At 36.7% G+C, this 17,744-nt stretch overlaps 1 protein-coding gene across 1 annotated transcript in view; it reads right to left on the bottom strand.

The window, feature by feature from the left end:
• Positions 1 to 1,983: 1,983 nt before the first annotated feature.
• USH1C (Usher syndrome 1C (autosomal recessive, severe)) overlaps positions 1,984 to 17,744 on the bottom strand; it is a gene marked incomplete at its 3' end in the record, with an annotated part of 35,435 nt that continues 19,674 nt past the window's right edge. Inside the window, exons 15-20 of the mRNA XM_008938848.1 lie at positions 15,583 to 15,632; positions 12,627 to 12,779; positions 12,171 to 12,287; positions 9,853 to 10,095; positions 6,312 to 6,431; positions 1,984 to 2,075 (exon numbers count right to left, since the gene is read on the bottom strand). Coding sequence (XP_008937096.1) covers positions 1,984 to 2,075; positions 6,312 to 6,431; positions 9,853 to 10,095; positions 12,171 to 12,287; positions 12,627 to 12,779; positions 15,583 to 15,632 — 775 coding nt within the window. The remainder of the gene's footprint in view (positions 2,076 to 6,311; positions 6,432 to 9,852; positions 10,096 to 12,170; positions 12,288 to 12,626; positions 12,780 to 15,582; positions 15,633 to 17,744) is intronic.

Raw genomic sequence — 17,744 nt, 5'->3', positions numbered from 1 at the left:
TTAATTTTTTTGGGTTTTGTTTTTTTTCCTTTTTCTTCTCAGTCATATATGCATTAAGTTCATCTTTTAGTAATAGGAACATGAGAGACCTTATATAGTATTTAAAATAGTATGAGCTGCATTACATTTGTTAGCTGCTAACTTTGAGGAACTACATAGATGGGAATTTGATCACAGAATTCATTGAAGGTAGAACTTAATCCTGGGGAAAACACACAGTTATTTGTTCATATACAAAGTGTATTAATATTACAAACAGTTTTACTAGAACGAGAAGTGTTTTTACAATGATAGCTACCTGAACAATTAGTTTGAAGAGCTGAAATTGTATTGACCTTTGGAATCCTGGCTGAAGCAGATCTGTGGTCTTGGAGCAAGCAACTGAGAGGAAAGAACTCCAGCCTCAGCCAAGTCACTAATTCATTAAGTAATCTAAAGGAAGTTATTGAACTCTTTGTCCCATGTCACCCTCATGAAAAACAGCTGTTGCCCTTGAAAAAAGTTTTCCTGGGAAAACAATTTTTTAACAGGAAAAAAAAAAACACAAAACAAACCAAAAAACCCACTCAACCCCACAACAAAAAAACCTGCAAGAAAGAAGTGATATGATCTGGATCCAATAATGTCCATATACAGCTATAACAAAATGAACACGTCTGCTGAACTGTCATAAATCTTCCCAGAACTGGGCATCACAAATTTGAAACTCCATATCCAAGCAGGGAGTAATGAATCAAGCAACAATGAGTGAAAACCACAGTGCTAAGCCTCCCTTCCCACTACTTGGGACACCTCAGATGAAGGAGTTAAGATCATTTTAATCCTTTCTTGACTTACAATAACATTCATATGACAAAACATAAGTAGAACGAGGAACACGAAAATGTTTGATTGCATGGAAACAACTGTCTGGACTTCTAGATGAAAGGTAAAGTTATTAAAAAAAGACAAAAGAACCCCAAACAAAACATAAGCACCCAAGCCAATGATACTGCTCACTGAAGTTTCTAGCATCAACAGTCAATAATAATTGGCAACTGACTGATATACAAGACTGAGAAACCCATACCCAAATATACAAAAAAAAAATTTAAAAAATCACATTTGCTGAGAACACAACTGTTATATATACAGAACATACCAATATTCAATGGCAACTAAACAATCTCAGAGTTTATCTCACTCAAACCCGTTTTTCCCTTCTAGGTTTCGATTGAAATGGATCAAAAGATGAAAAAATTGATTATTCATCTCCACAGCTGAGCACTCAAAAGCTCACACTGTGAACTCACAACTGTATGCCAACATTTGCACATAAGACGGCAATGCATCTAACTTGGCTTGCACTAATAAAGGTGTTTTGCACAAAACCTGGCACATTTAAGAGCAGCAGAGACATTAAGCACATTAAGTTCACTTCAAAGGCCAATCTACTGAATCACCAGTCAGCCAAAGAGGAAGAGATGACAGTTCACTATGACAGAGGAAAGGAACAGAAGTAGTAACACAGCAGAAAAATCCTACACAATACAGCAAGACTATATGAACATGTGCTTCACACCACCCTTTTCTCCTATTCCCACCAATAACTATGCTATGACAAAAGGTCTATTTGTTAAACTAAGAAAATATTTTATTATTGAAAGCACTGCAATTGGAGACTAAAAGAAACAAGGAAACATTAGGACTATCTATAGTAATAAAAAAATATTTTAAATTGCCAGTATCAGATCAGTTAGTGTTCAACTGCCTTAAAGATTGCACTAACCATAGAATTAGTTACAGCTGGTTCAGCCTGAAGGATTTACTATCCCCTCATTCTTCATCTCTCTAGACTAGCAGGAGCCACACACACACACACTGGGAGGTCACAAAGACTAGCAGTTTTCATGCCCTAGGGCTGTCTTGCACCCTCTCTTTTAGAAACCAAACAACAAGATTAGAAAGGAAAGTTTTAATTCTATGAAAATTCAAAAGAAGTACCACACAAAACATGGAAAATGTTGTTTTACTTGTTTTTTGTTAGATCTAAATGATGAATTGTAAACCACCATCCTTTTAAACATCTCTTGTGGCTGCAAAAGAAAGAAAATTGCCAAACCAGGTATTAACTTTTTGCTGTAAATAAGTATCACCTACTCACAAATAATCTGCTTTTTCTTTCTCTTCTAGAGACTGTATCACATTTACACTGGTTAGTGGTTGCTCCCTATACCATTTCAAAACGAAAGAACACAGGCAGTGAAATAATACTGAATACAGAAAGGAAATAATTTTAGAGAATTACATAAACAATGCACATTTCCATACCACAAGATTTCTGAAAAATATTTTCTACGACTCAGTTTCTACAGAACAGTGCTGGTGTCTCTTGGCCATTACTTTGGAAAAAAATAATTGGGGGAAAAAAAAAAGAAAACAGACAAAATGTTAGAAATGTACTTTCCAAAATATTGAAAATTCATGAAAAATTTTTAGACATTTAAGATTTGCTCTCCTACCAAGAATTTCCTATTCTGAAAGGTGAACTCCATTATTAAATTCCTCATGAAGTTAATAAGCTGAAGGAAACGATACGTGTATATGGGCTCATCCTGAAAAAAAAATATTACCTAGATAGCAGTTACTAGCACATGTTCCTTTTACTTAAAGAAAAAATCCTCCTGAATTTTACTTATTTCTGAGTGGTCTTGCATTGATTTAGCTACCTACAAGTAATTTCACAATATTGATTAATAACCATTGGATTTTCTTGTGTTGGGCTTCAATGACTTTAACCCCATATTGATTCTGGTTTGATTCTGGTTTTCTTTTGTTTTTACTGCATTAACAAAACAGTACACTGTAATTTGCAAACACTTAAAAAACAGAAGCTCTTGTAAAGTTACAAAAATTTTCAAAAATAAAATGGGTTAAAAAATTGCTATAAAATTATATGTATTATAATAATTGATATTATATATAAAAATTGCTATAAAAAACACTCCTCACACCTCTCCAATTTCCACTCAAAACCCTGCATCAAATCAGGTACCGTATTTGAGTCTTCTGAAACAACTTTCTACTGACTGAACTATGGTATTTGCAAATTCAGTTTGCTTTAGTACAAATTACTATCTATCAGTTTTGCTACTGAGAGCGTCTTGTAGTCATACCATTACTTGGAAAAGTATACCTGTTCTTGAGTTTATGAAAGATAAGATAAAAGATAAAAGATATTTATCTTTTATTAATACAAAGACTGAGTTTTTGTCTTTAAGGACTTTTGGGCATGTCTGATAAGATTTTCCAAAAACTCTTAAGCTCTCTCTAGCCCTTAGGAAAAAAATATAAAAAATTTCCTTTTCAGCACAGATGGTTTTGGTATAGCTATGGCAAATAACTGAAGTTTCCAATCATCACACATCTTACCACACAGTATCTAAGCACCTGTCTCAGGTCCCTTTACTGCAGTCCTGCGGAATCAGGCTTCAAGTCTTACAAATTAGAGGAAAAACTTAAATGTTCATTCATCCTTTCAGAAATGCTGCATCCAACCACAAAGGGGTGGAGGAAAACTCTTTAGCAGCCACAAATGCATCAAAAGCCTTCTAACTCACAGAACAGGATGTTTGTGATAGTTGGGAGAGCAGAGACTAATGTTCATCTTGGTTTTGCTTCTCTGAAAACCACACCACTAAACCATAACAATCCTCTCCTGTTTTCTGAGCCAAAATTTAATTAGCTTTGCCATGAACATATTCCAATTCACTCTAGTACAGCAGAGACAAACAGCTCATGCTGATAAAGACCTATAGCAGCCACAATCAAGGCCACACTCAAAGCTTAATCCTCACCCATCATTTCTCTACTTTTAAGTGAAAACAATTTAATTTTCCTCAACCGTTAAAAGATCTGGGAATTCTGTCCTGAATTCAGTTAACATGGACTTAAGTCACAACAGCAACTTCATCACTCCTACCTGGCACAACTACCTTCCAGATAACAGGAAAGTTTTACCTATTCTTCCATGTTTACTTTATTATTATTATGTTCATGCTTTTCATCATTATTACTGAATTGCTCAAGTACAGGCTCACTTAATAAGCTGTTTGAATCAAGTAAATCCATCATGATCAATGTCTAGAGTTTGATACTCAGGGCAGCTAAATTCAGTCAAAAACAAGGTAGAAGAAAATATGTGCATTACATTATATTAAGACAAAGACTGGTGTTCTATAAGGTACGTGAAATCTAGCAAGGCAAGAAAAGGGGTAGCAAAAGATACTTTTCCTTTGGTGATACTTCCCTTTGGTACAAGAAGCTGAACTGGTCCTGTATCTGAAGCATTGATTTGTATAAGGAACAACATCTTCCCCCCCTTTCTGCCTCTGCAAACAAAGAAAAAACCTCCATTCCTTCCACATTAAATCATATTATAATTCTTATACTTTTCTAGAGTCAGGCAGGTACCTCCTTGTCTGTTTTGTCATGATCTGGCCTCTTCCTTTTTTAACTAACAGAAGCAGTCTCTCTCTCTACTTTGATACCCACGTAAGTCTTCCACTACGCACTACTGCCACTTCCTTCCAGTGAGGATGAGTACTCTATTGCATTAACTCATAAATGGAAGTAAGAGGTAAAAGGTCTACAAAAGCAATGTATAGATTGATGCTTCTCTCAAAGTCCTATCAGAATATTGCTCCCACTGAGATTTTTATATCCCAACTAACACAAGGCAGTTTGGGAATGAAGAAGATTGACATCACAAACATTTTAGTAGACTTGTGATCTGGAAAATGCGCATGTATGCATGACAAATCCCAAGAAATTTCCCTATGGAGGTGGATCTTATTGCCTATTTCTCAAACTAAGTGAGCAGTTACAAAAAAATAGCCAAAAAAAAACACCACAAGAAAAAAACTCAATTAACTCTTTCCGCACGTACCAAAACTGTCTGATCTCTCATAAGGGTATTAACAGTTCTGCAAACTTTTATAGTTTCACAACAGGTATTTATTTTCAAGAGCTATAACTGCAGGTTACAATTTTACTTTATTCACTCTTCCAGTAAGGAATAGCTGCTGAATTATAGAGCACAATCAAAATGAAAGCTCCAATACATACGACTGAAGAAAATACCTATACTTGAGAGTTTTGAATTTATTTTTAGTTTGTGTACCTGCCTTCTCTTGAGAAACTTATAAAATCTGCTTTCATTCATAATTTCAATCCATTTGTAATATACAAGATTTAAGACAACCCTGTCTGTGGAAAAACTAGTTACTAAGTATCACTTAAATTTGTTGAAATTAACTGGGAAAATAAAGTAACAAAAATATTGGAATTACTAAAGCAGAAAATATCAAACAAAACCATTGCACTCTTAAAGACATCTGGGAATACTGTGCACATCATCTATGTCAGATACAGCCCAAGCTTGCAATGAAGTACATGAAATGCCAGTGTGACGTTTTTCCCATCTCTTAGGAAGCTCACACTGCAGTCCACTGCCTTGCTCATAAATATACAGACACCCATCCACACCACGCATAGAGCACACACTAACAGCAGTAGTCATGATGACCCTCAGGAATAAATACTACCCATTGGTGCACCAGCTCTTTTAGATGAATTTTGAGGGCTGTCACTTGGGAATTATCACCTGGCAGAGCTGTATTTCTTTTTTTCCAGTAAGCCTTGGCTCACTTTCCCTCACATATCACCATTTCCCAAAATGCTACATGGCTGGTCGTGTAATATTTAACCCAAGAGGTTTTTCCCCATTTACATTTGTAATAGAAATGGAAAAGAAATAAGAGAAAGAACGTGATTGTCAGTCAACTTCACAGTAACACTGCCTGACCAGTATACTGGAGTCCATGACACAACACACTTTTTTCCCCTCTGGAAATGAAACAGTGAGGTATATTTCTATAATGCATGTTTTTTCATGACTATTTACAATGGAAAAATACAGTGTAATTAGTTTTTACTATTTAATTTCCAACAAATTAATTAAGAATTTATGAAAATAAGACCCAGCATGCAAATAAATGAAAAATAATAGCTACAGAGTTTAAGGCTCTACGCTGCTCTGGAATTATGCATCCCAATACAAAAATTATCACTAAAGGTGACTTTCAGATCATGGGGAAAAAAACAAACAAACAAACCAAACAACCATTTTATACTTACCATTAGTGATCACTTGAAAATCTAAATTAATTTTAGTTAGCAGAAAATGAAAGAAGCATTGGTTCTTTGTGGACAAGTCAACAACATATCTCACAGTACTGTAATGCTCAGAAAAAGAACACTAAAGGGCTTACCAGGGCCTCTGATTTGATTGTTGGCCTGACCATAAAGTTTGGGTCAGGATGCAGCATGACTGGTTTAGAGACTATTGGTACCCCTGGATGTCGTTGGGTAGGTGGACTTGGAGCAAGTTGCTATGGGGTTAATTTCAGAAAATTACAATTCACAATGTTATTTGTGCAAATCCATCATTTCACCAAGATGTCTAAATTCAAATAGTTTATGGTAGTGAACTTAATGGCACAAATACAACAAAATGATTACAGAATCATTTTAACTAATTCTTAAGAAGTCAACAAACCAAAACAATTTCTCTTTCATCCACATATTAGCTTTTCCCCCTAAACCCTGACTTCACCAGCAAGATTATGGAAAAAAATCATCCCTGCTTTTGGCGTTTATCTCATGAAAGCAATTAACTGAATGAGAAAGTACAAGCAGAAAAAATGCTAAAGTTGTGTAAGACCATAGTGAATATGAAATGAGATTTTGACTAATCTATGGCTAAATAGGTCTTTTAAGAGTAAATTCACCAGGACTGCAGTGATCAGCTTTCCATAAAGAATTTCAAGTCAACTTATCATGACTTAAGAGCAAGGGTTACTTATGCTAATCACCTACCCTTGACTTGACAAAGTACAGATACACAGAGGCATCCAAGACCTAATCATCCAGCACGTACTAGCCCGACTGCACACTTCTTACCCAGTCAAGACCCCCACTGACGTCAAGCATAGTTTTTTTCAAGAAGAGAGTTCAAAACTGAGTCCTCTGGGTTTAGTTTCTGACTTAACCCCAGCAACTCCCAGCACACTCTTGTCAACGTTTCTCACAGGAAATGCGTGTATTCCAGATATCATTTGTGTAGTACAAGTTGTATCCTCTGAAATCATTTGAATGGCTTCCAGCAAATTGGTTAAGTATTTTTTTTATAATAGGGGAAATTTTGCAGTGCCTTTTTTTTTAGAAAAAGTTTTGAAAGCAGATCTTTGAAAGTCCCTGTGGATATTCCTCAACTGATGTTGTTTCACACTGCAAATTAGATCATATTGTTAAGCTTTCTGATCTTCAGAGAACCAGCAGGTTCCTACATATCACTAAAACTGGATGATTTCTCCTGCAGCTGCATAATTTAGAGACAGACTTTAGTTCTAGAGTACCTCAGAATGGTGAAACCTGGTACCTGGCCATCCTGAATCAGAATCAGTGCAAAGAGTTACCAAACCAACATTAGGTCTTCTGAGAAGAAAGCTTGCTTCTTAGCTCTTTAAAATATAGGTTGGTCCTAGCTCTTTTACTCTGTCTTGACAAAAGAACAAATTATACACTCCATGCCATACACACATCCAGAACATGCAAACATGGACTGTATGTTGCTGAAGTGTTGAAACATGAAGTCCTCAGACCATTAGGAGCCATTTCCACTACCCAGTATTAGCTATCTTGTAACACAACAAAGGCTCCATGCACATGAATGCAAATGCTGAATCCTAAAGAAATTAACCATGCAAAGTCAAACCCTTCACATTTCCTTGACATTAGCACTATGTGGGAAGTTCATAAAACTACAGTCATTAACAGCACATGACATACCAGTGGATTACTGGACACAGAAGATATTTTTCCGACGTGGGAGGAGTTTCTCACAACCTAAACAGTAACAGACTTAGTACCAGGTTCATATGAAGTAGACAGCTAATAATAATTTTGAAAAATAGATAAATTTATACCAGATATTTTAATACTTAATTGTCAAGAATGTGGTTCACAGATTTCATTCCTTTTGTTAGGTATTTGCTCAAGTTGAATTTCAAATTAAATGATCTGGGGAAAAAAAACCCCAAACATAGATAAGATTTACCAGTTTGAGAAACATTTGAAAAGTAAACTTATAGGATAACAACAGTTGTCTGCTTTTGTCTTTAGCAGGCATAAACACAAAATATTTAATCACTGAAGTCAAATAAATGCACTGATTCTGCTTATCTGTGGTGTAAAAACCTGACATTTTAAAAAGCAGCAAGGTTACACTGTCCAGCTTCTGATTCTTATTCCATTTCTGAAACCACATCAGGTATACTGAGTTATCTACTTATAAACAAAGCAGCTTTGGCTCAGTATTAATACTTTACTAAGAGCTTATTTATCTCCACATACACACTAATTATATCCAGGGAAAACTGACTTACCATTTTTGAAGGCTAGGTTATTTTGTTGTTGTTACCTGATGTACTTTTCTTTCATTATTAACCTAAAACTGCCAGCAACATATATTGGAATACACGGGTTTGGGGTCAGATCCAGTGTGGCATTTTCCATATTACCTCTTATCTGAGTATTTTTTATTGGCTTCAGCAGAATGTATTTCTTCTCTGAACAGAAATCTTTTGTACTCTTGTGTCATTTCACATTTTGTTTTGCAAATAACTTGGAAAACCTGTTATCCATAAGATCATCTGACATCTCCATTTCAGTGGCTCTAGCATATTCTTGGCAATTCAGACATATACACCACATAGATGGAGCGCTATTAGAGGTCCACTGAAGTTTTTAAGAAGAGATTCAGAGTTCACATTAAGGTAATTATTTACATAGAAATAATCTGCCAGCTTCCCCTGAGAAGTGATTAATTTGAAATTCCCATCCCAACCAGAATCATGCAAATGCAAAGTCAGTATTCCCAAGTAAACATGCAAAAAACCAAAACAAAACCCAAACAAAAAAATGACAACCAACAATACAGTCAGAGTCAATCCATGCAGAAAACTGTGGGGAAAACAGTGGCCATACGAGAGTCTCTTCTGTTGTTTGAAACCAGTATGAATCTTTTGCCACAAAAAGGGGCACATGAATCCCACCACAGTGCTTACCAAAGGGAATTATGTGAAACAGCTGCTATTTCTCTACTAAAGTGAGATCTAGCTTAAGATTTCTCATATTTGATCTGTGATTCTAGTAAGCAGCAAGTCAAAATGTTTTCTCAAAGAAATCCTTAAACACCTGTGTATGCAAGGAAAGTAAAAACTGATAACCAGATCTTGTTAATTTAAAAATATTTTGCTGGTAACTTATATAGTGTTGAGGTTTTAAAGTTTGAGTTTCTGATTTTAAGCTAATTTTCTTTGCCCACCTTTCTCACCTAACAAAGCAATTTGATGACATATTTAAAACATTTTCACAAGTCATTTCCACTACACAGATATTTTTCTCAAATTTAAGTAGGAGTTAAATCTGCTACTTGACATTGCTTTTTTTTTTTTTTAAAAAAAAATCTTTAAATACTTGAGTGTCTTTTTAACTGGTACATTCTGCCCAAGAAACTCATATGTGGTGGGTTAACATCACACATAAGGAGAACAAAACCCTCTGGACTTAAAAAAATTACAAACCCCTACCTCTGGACTGCATTCACTACTATGAAACAATGAAACCTTCTCTTTCTTTTTTAACATTGCATGTGACAGATGGGTAGATCCAGTGGGTTATGGAGCAGGGAAGGGAGGGCAAGCAGAGGAACGGCAAAGGGGCATGCATCCAAACAGACCATGAGGTCACCTGGGAAGCTGGTTTTACTGCCAGGGCTGGACCTCTTGGAAGTGGAATATTTGCCACAGGAAGTGGATGACCTGCTGCTGCTGGAGTAACAGTAGGTGGTGGAGGTGGTGCCACACGCTCTTTAGGCTTGTCCACTTCGTCTAAGTTTATATCATCAAGATCTGTGGTGTGAAGCTGCAGGCCACCGGCAAACCGCCGCATCGACGTGGCGGAAGGAGAAGCGGAAGGACGTCCACTTGGCAGCTACGTGGGGCAGAAGAGAAACCTGCCTTAACAGCTCATCTGCCTGCAACAGCTCTGAAGAAATGAGTGTCAAGCCCTACATTGTCACACAGCCTAACTGCTCCTGCACAGGAAGCTCTTGGCTTCTCCCACATAAAATATAAATGAACTTTTCTCTGAAAGCCTTTTTAAAAGCAATCCTTGGGATTCCAATTTAAAAAGAAGAAAATTGCAGTGCTCTGACTGTAACCTTAGCTGTTGGGGCAGAGTGTGACACAAAAGAACCCAACCCCTTCAACTGTATGGAGTGTTCAGAAGGTAAAAATCACAGGACAAATCACAGATAATGCAATTCTTGCCTTTCTAGCTCTTGCAAAAAGAAAGTAAGAACTACTCCTTGGAAAAGTGATTATATAAAAGGAAAGTAATTGAAGACAGGTCTTGAAATTCCATGCCATTAAAAAAGGGAAAGGGGCTAAACTCTGGTGTTAATATAACTGGACATTAATGCAAGGGGGAGAGGTAAGCTTAAGCACCTATCCAAACAAAAATTTTAGGGTGCTACAAAATTCAGACCCTTGGGAGGTTCTGAACTTTCTGGTTTCTGTTAATCAACACCAGATGCATTACGAGGCTAACAAACTTCAGAGTTTAAACATCATGACCAACTAACCCAAAAAACAAGGTTATGTGTGAAGGAGTATTCTGCACATGCTGTTAGAGTCGCTAACACACTTTATCAGTGATCAAACTGAAGTACTTAAGAAAATCCAGTTGATACTCTTTAATTTTACTATTTTGTAGACTCAGATGAGAAAATACTAGAGATGAGCTGTCCTACAGGCACAGGCATCTTAGTCTAATATGTCAATACTTCCCTCAAGTGGGTATCTCTGTTGACATGCTTGGGGATCTCCATATCTGTCACATTCACCCCTTGGTACTAAAAAATAGGTATTTCTTTGGCACAGGTTAAGAGATCTTGACAGCTCTCACACTCAAGTAGCAGTTCAGTCCTGTAGTACCTGAATATTGTTCAGCTGCATTTATCCTCAGAAATCTTCTGGATTTGTGTTTTACATGAATTTAACTGCCTGGGTAGTTTTATGGAAGAAACGTAATAGAATATTTATATATAATGTAATAGAAGAAATGCCGGAGAAAATACAACACAGAATGCTTGTCTTAGGTAACAGCAGAGCTCTGGAAATGGAACGGTGATTTTAATTTGTTTGTTCCTCTCACTTTACAAAGCAAGGGGCACAAAGATCTAGAAGAACACAGGGAGACAAATTCAGGTAATGAGAAAAAACTCAACATAGTGATTCCACTGTTCCAGCGGCCTGCACTGAAGAGCCCCATGGATGTCAGCCCGAGGCCAGGAAAAGGAGAAGACCAGCTGCTTTTTTCATAGCTGCTCCAGATTGACCTGAAGGCAATTCATGCGAGAGTGTTCCCCAAGGGTCCCCTTTGTGGTTGCAATTTCTTGGGGATCCCAGGGGAGTTTAACAGACTGCAGTGTTCCTCTTGAAAGCAGCTGTGCTTGGAAGACAGCCAGAGCAGCAGGATGGTGGGAAAGCCTCACAGCACATATAGAACCATCACTCTAAACCACAATCACTATTTGCCACTCCCTTTGTTTAAGGGGACTATTTAAAACACCAAATCAAACCCTGTTCTTTGGGAGCTTCTTATCTTTGTTATTTTCTTAACCTGTTCCTTTATTGCATGCAATACAAGGAAGCATCTGAGAGCTCATCATCAACGATGTTTTTATTTCCACAAGATACCAAACAGTTGGGTATTCTAGTCTCAGTTTTTTTATTGGTAGCACATCTTACCTAGACCAAACAGCTCATGAGCCAATAAAATTGTTAATTTTCTAGTGATAATTAAATCAGTTCATTAATTTAAAAATCTCAATAAAACATAGGAACAGCAAATGCTATAGATCATAATTCAAAATTTACTTTTTTTTTTGCCTTTCTAGAATGAGTCTAAGAGATATTTTTCTCTTGTAAAAACCTGTTGCATTTAGGAGAAAACTAATGAGTTATTTAGCGATCATGCAATATATGGAGAAACCAGAATTTTACCTCAGGAGATTCATTCTCCACAGAGGAAATCTGTTCTAACCGTGTCTGACAAAGTCTTTCCACCCAGTGCTGCACCTTTTCTGATTCTTCCAGGTCTTCTCGTTCTGTCTCAGATACCTTGACCATAACATCAGAGCATATTACAATACAAATATGTTTCAAAAGTATTTTAACTAGGTTTTAAACTAATAATGCTTTTGAGAATGACTTCCTATTTGCTGTCTTTCATTAAATTCATCACTACGGATGAATGCTCATTATATGCAGAGGTATTCTAATTTGGGCAAAAACTGTACAGAAACGAGAAAATGCGGGAGCAGTTTTGCAGGGAAAGTTACTTTTTAAACTTTGTTTTCTTTGATATAATTAAACAAATGTCCTTCTAAGATAATTCCACTAAAAATTCCGCTCATTTTCTTTCAATAATTGGGCACTTGATAGGAGAACACAACATACCTCTTGCACAAGACGATTTATTTTCAGCTGTTTTTCTTTCTCCAACATTCCTTCTTTCTCTTTGGCAAGTTTTTGCTCAAACTCCATTTCCTTTTTGTTCTTCTTCTGTTCACACAGGCTGTCACTTTTTGACTTCTTTCGCTCCTTCCCTTTCTGGGAAGTTTTGGTGGTTTTGTTTTTCTTTTAGTTACACAGATTTTTACTTCAGCTAAAAACACCACAAACTTCAAGCTCAGTACATGAGTGCCTGCCTTGAAAATTTAATTCCAGTCTGTGTAAGTATGTGGATGGTCTTTTAAAAGAAAATCTAAGTCCATTTCCCCAGCAACCTGCAGGAAATTCAGCCTTATTAGGAGGGCCTGCACACATTAACTTAAGTTGGATAAGGCCAGACAGGTCAACTCTTCTGCTCCTCTGCAAAGTTACAACCTTTAGGTCCACAGGCCCACTGCAAAGCTTTGAATATTCAGACAGCTTTGGTTATGTCTTGATTTGCCATCTCTCTGTTCTGGCATTTTCATATACACACAAGACCGACTGCTTTCAGATGACAGATGCTCATGTACAGGTAAATGTGAATATTCTCTACATAAAACATCTTCATGCACATGTCCTCAAACCAGTATTGCATGCCTTAACACAGCTGAAATGAGCAATTACACAGGGAAGACCTAGATCAGTGCAGAAACCAAACTGCTCTAAGATGCACTGCATCACAAAGACCAACTAGCTCCTACAATCACCTAATAAAATCTACTCACATGAGTGAACTAATAGAACAAAAAGTAACTCCAAAAGTTTACATGTAGAATGCAACCAAAGGGGAAAAACTAAATGTTCTTTTTGGAGCCTCTGTTCTGGCTGCCTTCAAAATGCACTCTACTCCTTATTTCTACTTTAATAATGTCCCATTTCTGCTGCCTTCTCCCTTTTGTACTGCTATGGCCTAGTTAACATCAGAAAGCCCACGGTCTCCTTTTATTTATAACAAAGTGAAAAGGAGGAGCAGCTGGCCACTCACCATCAATTACTGTCAGTGCCCAGAGAGGCTGCACTTTGCATTTGATTTTACTCTGCTCATTATCATCAGCTATGACTTTTCATGGTGGTTTTGAGAATTCAAAACATGAGCATGCTTCATTAATGGGCACTATTTTTATTCCTTTCATTTTCTCCATGTGATACTGATAATAAAGCCTTGGAAAAAATAAATTTTTCCCTGGCAGCTATAAAAGTCAATTCTTCCAGTCAAGTAGTTAAATGGCCTGTTTTACTGCTGAGTTGAGTGTGGTGATGTTTGTTGCTTCATGGTTATGTCGTGCTATTGTTGAGGAAAAAAAAAAAAACACCAACCAAATAATTGTTGGAGACAAATATAAAAAAAAAAATCTAGCTTTTCACAGTAAAGTTTTAATATAAACATATTTCTGTTGGCATGTTTTCTTCAGGGATAATTAGTTCCCATGTTAGTAAAAATTGCTAATATTTTATCCTCTAATAAATGAGAAAATATATTTAGTACTGTCTGCTAATTAATACCTAGATGGTTGACTTGCCAGGTGTTATATGTTTGAAAAAAATTACTGAGTTTAAAGGAACACGAAGCAGTAGACATGCCAATGCGTTGTAGAGTAAGAACATATAATCAGACAATCTGAGCTGCATTCATTGCACTCCAACACAGGATGAATCATCTTTTCTGTCCATTTTCCCAATGGATTTATTTTACTTCCTACTATAGACACTTTTACTACAGAGGGAAATTTTCTTTTTTAAAACCAAGTAAAAAAATCAGCAATTTGGAGTAGAAAAAAAATTCAGCATATCCAGATCTAAAAAGATATCTAAAATGTAAATGATTAGAAATATATATTTTTTTAAAGCTTCTAGTCAAAATAGTGTAGTAGAGTCCAACAGGATCTGGGTTAAGATCTTTTTTACCAGATGAAAAGGTACTTGGATCCTCTGTAGACTGTCAGTGTCAATACAGATGTTCACCTATTTGTGTGAACAGACTGAGTTTATGTAGCATTTATAGTTTGCAGATAGAAATCCTAACTGTATTGGTTTTCACACAAGTTACAGACCTGTGATTATTTACAGCCACTAGCAGTACAAAATAGTATCTGAGGGTATCATCATTTCCTATTCTTTATTAAGGACAACTGGCATTTTCTGTCTACACAGAAGGTTAAACCAATAGTTGTAAATGGTGACACAAACACTTAATCTCTCAGATACAATCTCAACCTCTTCAGAAACCTTGAGTTCTCAGAAGATAGACTTACAAAATCTTCTTGACACTTCTACCCCAGTTAATTACCATCAGCCACCACCAAAAGAAAAACAAACCCAAAAATACCAACGCACACAACACAACCACAGAACCCTTAAATAATATGGCTACTGTATATTGAAAGAAATAAGGACAAAAAAGCAACAGCCGGAATAAAATATTATCTGAAATTCTAATAATTTGAAATTGCAATAGTTTAGCAGCAACACTACAGATACAGAAGCATTCTATCAAGCTTTTTTTCTTAGTCTCTGTGAGGTACATGCCTAAAAGCCTTTTGCTTTCCACACTCTTCCTGGAAAATCTGCAAACATGTAACTAGAACTACATACTTGGTTCTTGTTCAATTTTTGTCTCTGTACTGTTTTTACACATTATTCTGATGCCTTCTGAAGAACAGAGACAAACACTGACCACCTGTACTGAACAACTTCTGCAAAGTATTGACATACAGTTCTCACTGCAGCTGGCAGAACTTGAAAAGTCCAAAGCATTCAGAAGAACCAACTCCCTGGCAGATGTATGTCAAATTCATCTTAACTTGTACACACATTAAAAGAAGTGTTTGACTGTTAAAGAATGTCTTGTAATTATAGAGAAGAAAAAACCCCATCAATGAAAATTCAAATGCACAGCAAACAAACATATCAAACTTTGTACCTTGCGGATTGTGGGAAATTTTCCTTCATACCGATAAAACCATCCAAAAGCTACAAAAGGTAAAGGAAATGTTGTTGCTTTTTGAAGAAAAGTCAAGGACTGGTTCAGATTCAAATCAACCCATACTGAAGCATGTAACTGGTTAAAATTTATTTGAAGGCACCACAGCAAAGATTTGACATTACATGAGGAGTTCTTAGCCGCCTCTTTGATGGACGGTGCTGGTACACTCAGTCCTAAGTTACCTGTATCTTAATGACACACGTTATGTTCAACAGAGCAAATGCAACAAGGAAACTTCACACAGAACCATACAGCCATACACATTGCCCAGACTTCTGTGGTCACAGTCCTACTTTACACTTCTTTAAAGAGACTACTTAAAATGAAATAGGTATGCAAACTCATTCAAGCTTGTGGCAGAACACAGTGGCACCTGAAGAAACAAGAAAGCTCCATTTCCTAGACAAAATATTTCAAGCCAAGTGCATAACTATTAAAAAACACACTGTTAAGTAGAAACATACAAAAGAAGCCATTGCTGTGATTTAATATAATCAACTCTGATAATACAGGCAGCTCTCAATGCAATCCACCCTTCGACATGACTGATAGATCTTTTCTCAGTTTGTATCAAGGTCCCTTTAATAACCCATGACAGCAACAGTGTCATTACCTCTCACCATTTACCAAAGGACTTAGCAAATCCCAGCCATCAGCTCAGCATCAAGACTGACTGTCAGGAGGAAGTGAAGCACAGGAAGAATCTGAATCAGAATAGGAAATTAGGGCTGAGCAGCAAACCTGTTTGTGCTTTGTGATTCCTTCATCCATGTCATCTGTTTCAAGTTGGTCACGTTCAACTCCCATTAAATCTACTAGAGAAACAAAGGAGGAAAGGAGTGAGGAGATGGAAATGACAGTCTGACTGGAGGCTGCCATGAAGTGGGAGGTAGGTGTCTTTCCGGTTTTTAGACCATCAGCAGGTCCAGATTGTCTGGCTTCAAAAAGAAATATCAGCCTTCTACTGCATTGTCACTGGGGTAAATGCTATACAGTGAAAACCCTGTCCTGAAGAATCAGAAAAATACATGCATAAAAGGTGGCTGCAGAAGAAACATTTCCCCATGCCAGTTTCTCACTCATGAAAAACTGACTTCCCTCAAGTCACACAAAAAATAATCAAGTTAGGAACCAACTCAGGTCTCCCTTATGTTATACAACAAGCATTCTTCACTTTTTTCTTTGCCTAATCCATTCCATTGCACTCTCCACCTCTTATCTGTAGCTTCCAATTTAGCCTAACTGCCAATTAAACTCCAAGCACCTTCAATTCCTTTAGACAACTAAGTTGGACATAGACTTCAGGGCAATTCTTCATGCAAAAGCTGAACTGCCTTCCTCATTGCCTTCCTCAGACTCTCAAGTAATTCTGAAGTAGGATGCCCAGTGATACCAAACCAATTTGCAGGCTGTGTAAACTACAGCCTGTTTGTGATTTGCTGCAACAGATGAAAAGAGGAAAAAGACAGGAAAGAGGAGGAGAGGAGATGAAAAAGAGATAGACTCAGAATGGAAAATAACAGGAGGGGAAAAAAAAAAAAAAAAGGAAGAGGTGTATCAAAATCTACAGATAATCCACATTTGGATTTTTTTTTTTTCCCACTCTGACCAATGGTCTACATGTAAGCTATTTGGGAGCTGCTGCTACACACAGCAACTCACAGACAGATGCCTGAATTTTGCAAATAATTAGACATGTGCCTAGCTTTCTCACAATTAGGTCACTATGAATTGATTTAGAAGTTCTGACTGCATGTATTCAACTACTACACACTTTGCTGCCCAAGCTTTTAGCATGCAAGGTTATTTTTACACCAGTTGTAAACATCATTATACCATCATCGTTTCATTTGCTAGATAACTGTCAGAAGTACATGAACTGAAGAAAGTGATATGAGAAAAAAATGATATGGTAAATACTTTAGCCTGAATAGGAATAAATTAGATGTGAATGGTATGCTAGCAAGAAACAGATCTATCAAAAGATTTAGGTTGCATTTCTTTATGACATTCAATGTATTGTTGGTTACTCCTCATAGAAGAGAAGCAAGAGAGCATCAAGACACTGGCAGTCTTTGGGGGGCTGCAGGAAAGTTAAG

The sequence above is a fragment of the Merops nubicus genome, unplaced genomic scaffold, assembly GCF_000691845.1.
Source record: "Merops nubicus isolate BGI_N331 unplaced genomic scaffold, ASM69184v1 scaffold25154, whole genome shotgun sequence".
Taxonomy (NCBI): Eukaryota; Metazoa; Chordata; class Aves; order Coraciiformes; family Meropidae; genus Merops; species Merops nubicus.
This window is presented reverse-complemented; position numbering and strand designations above follow the sequence as displayed.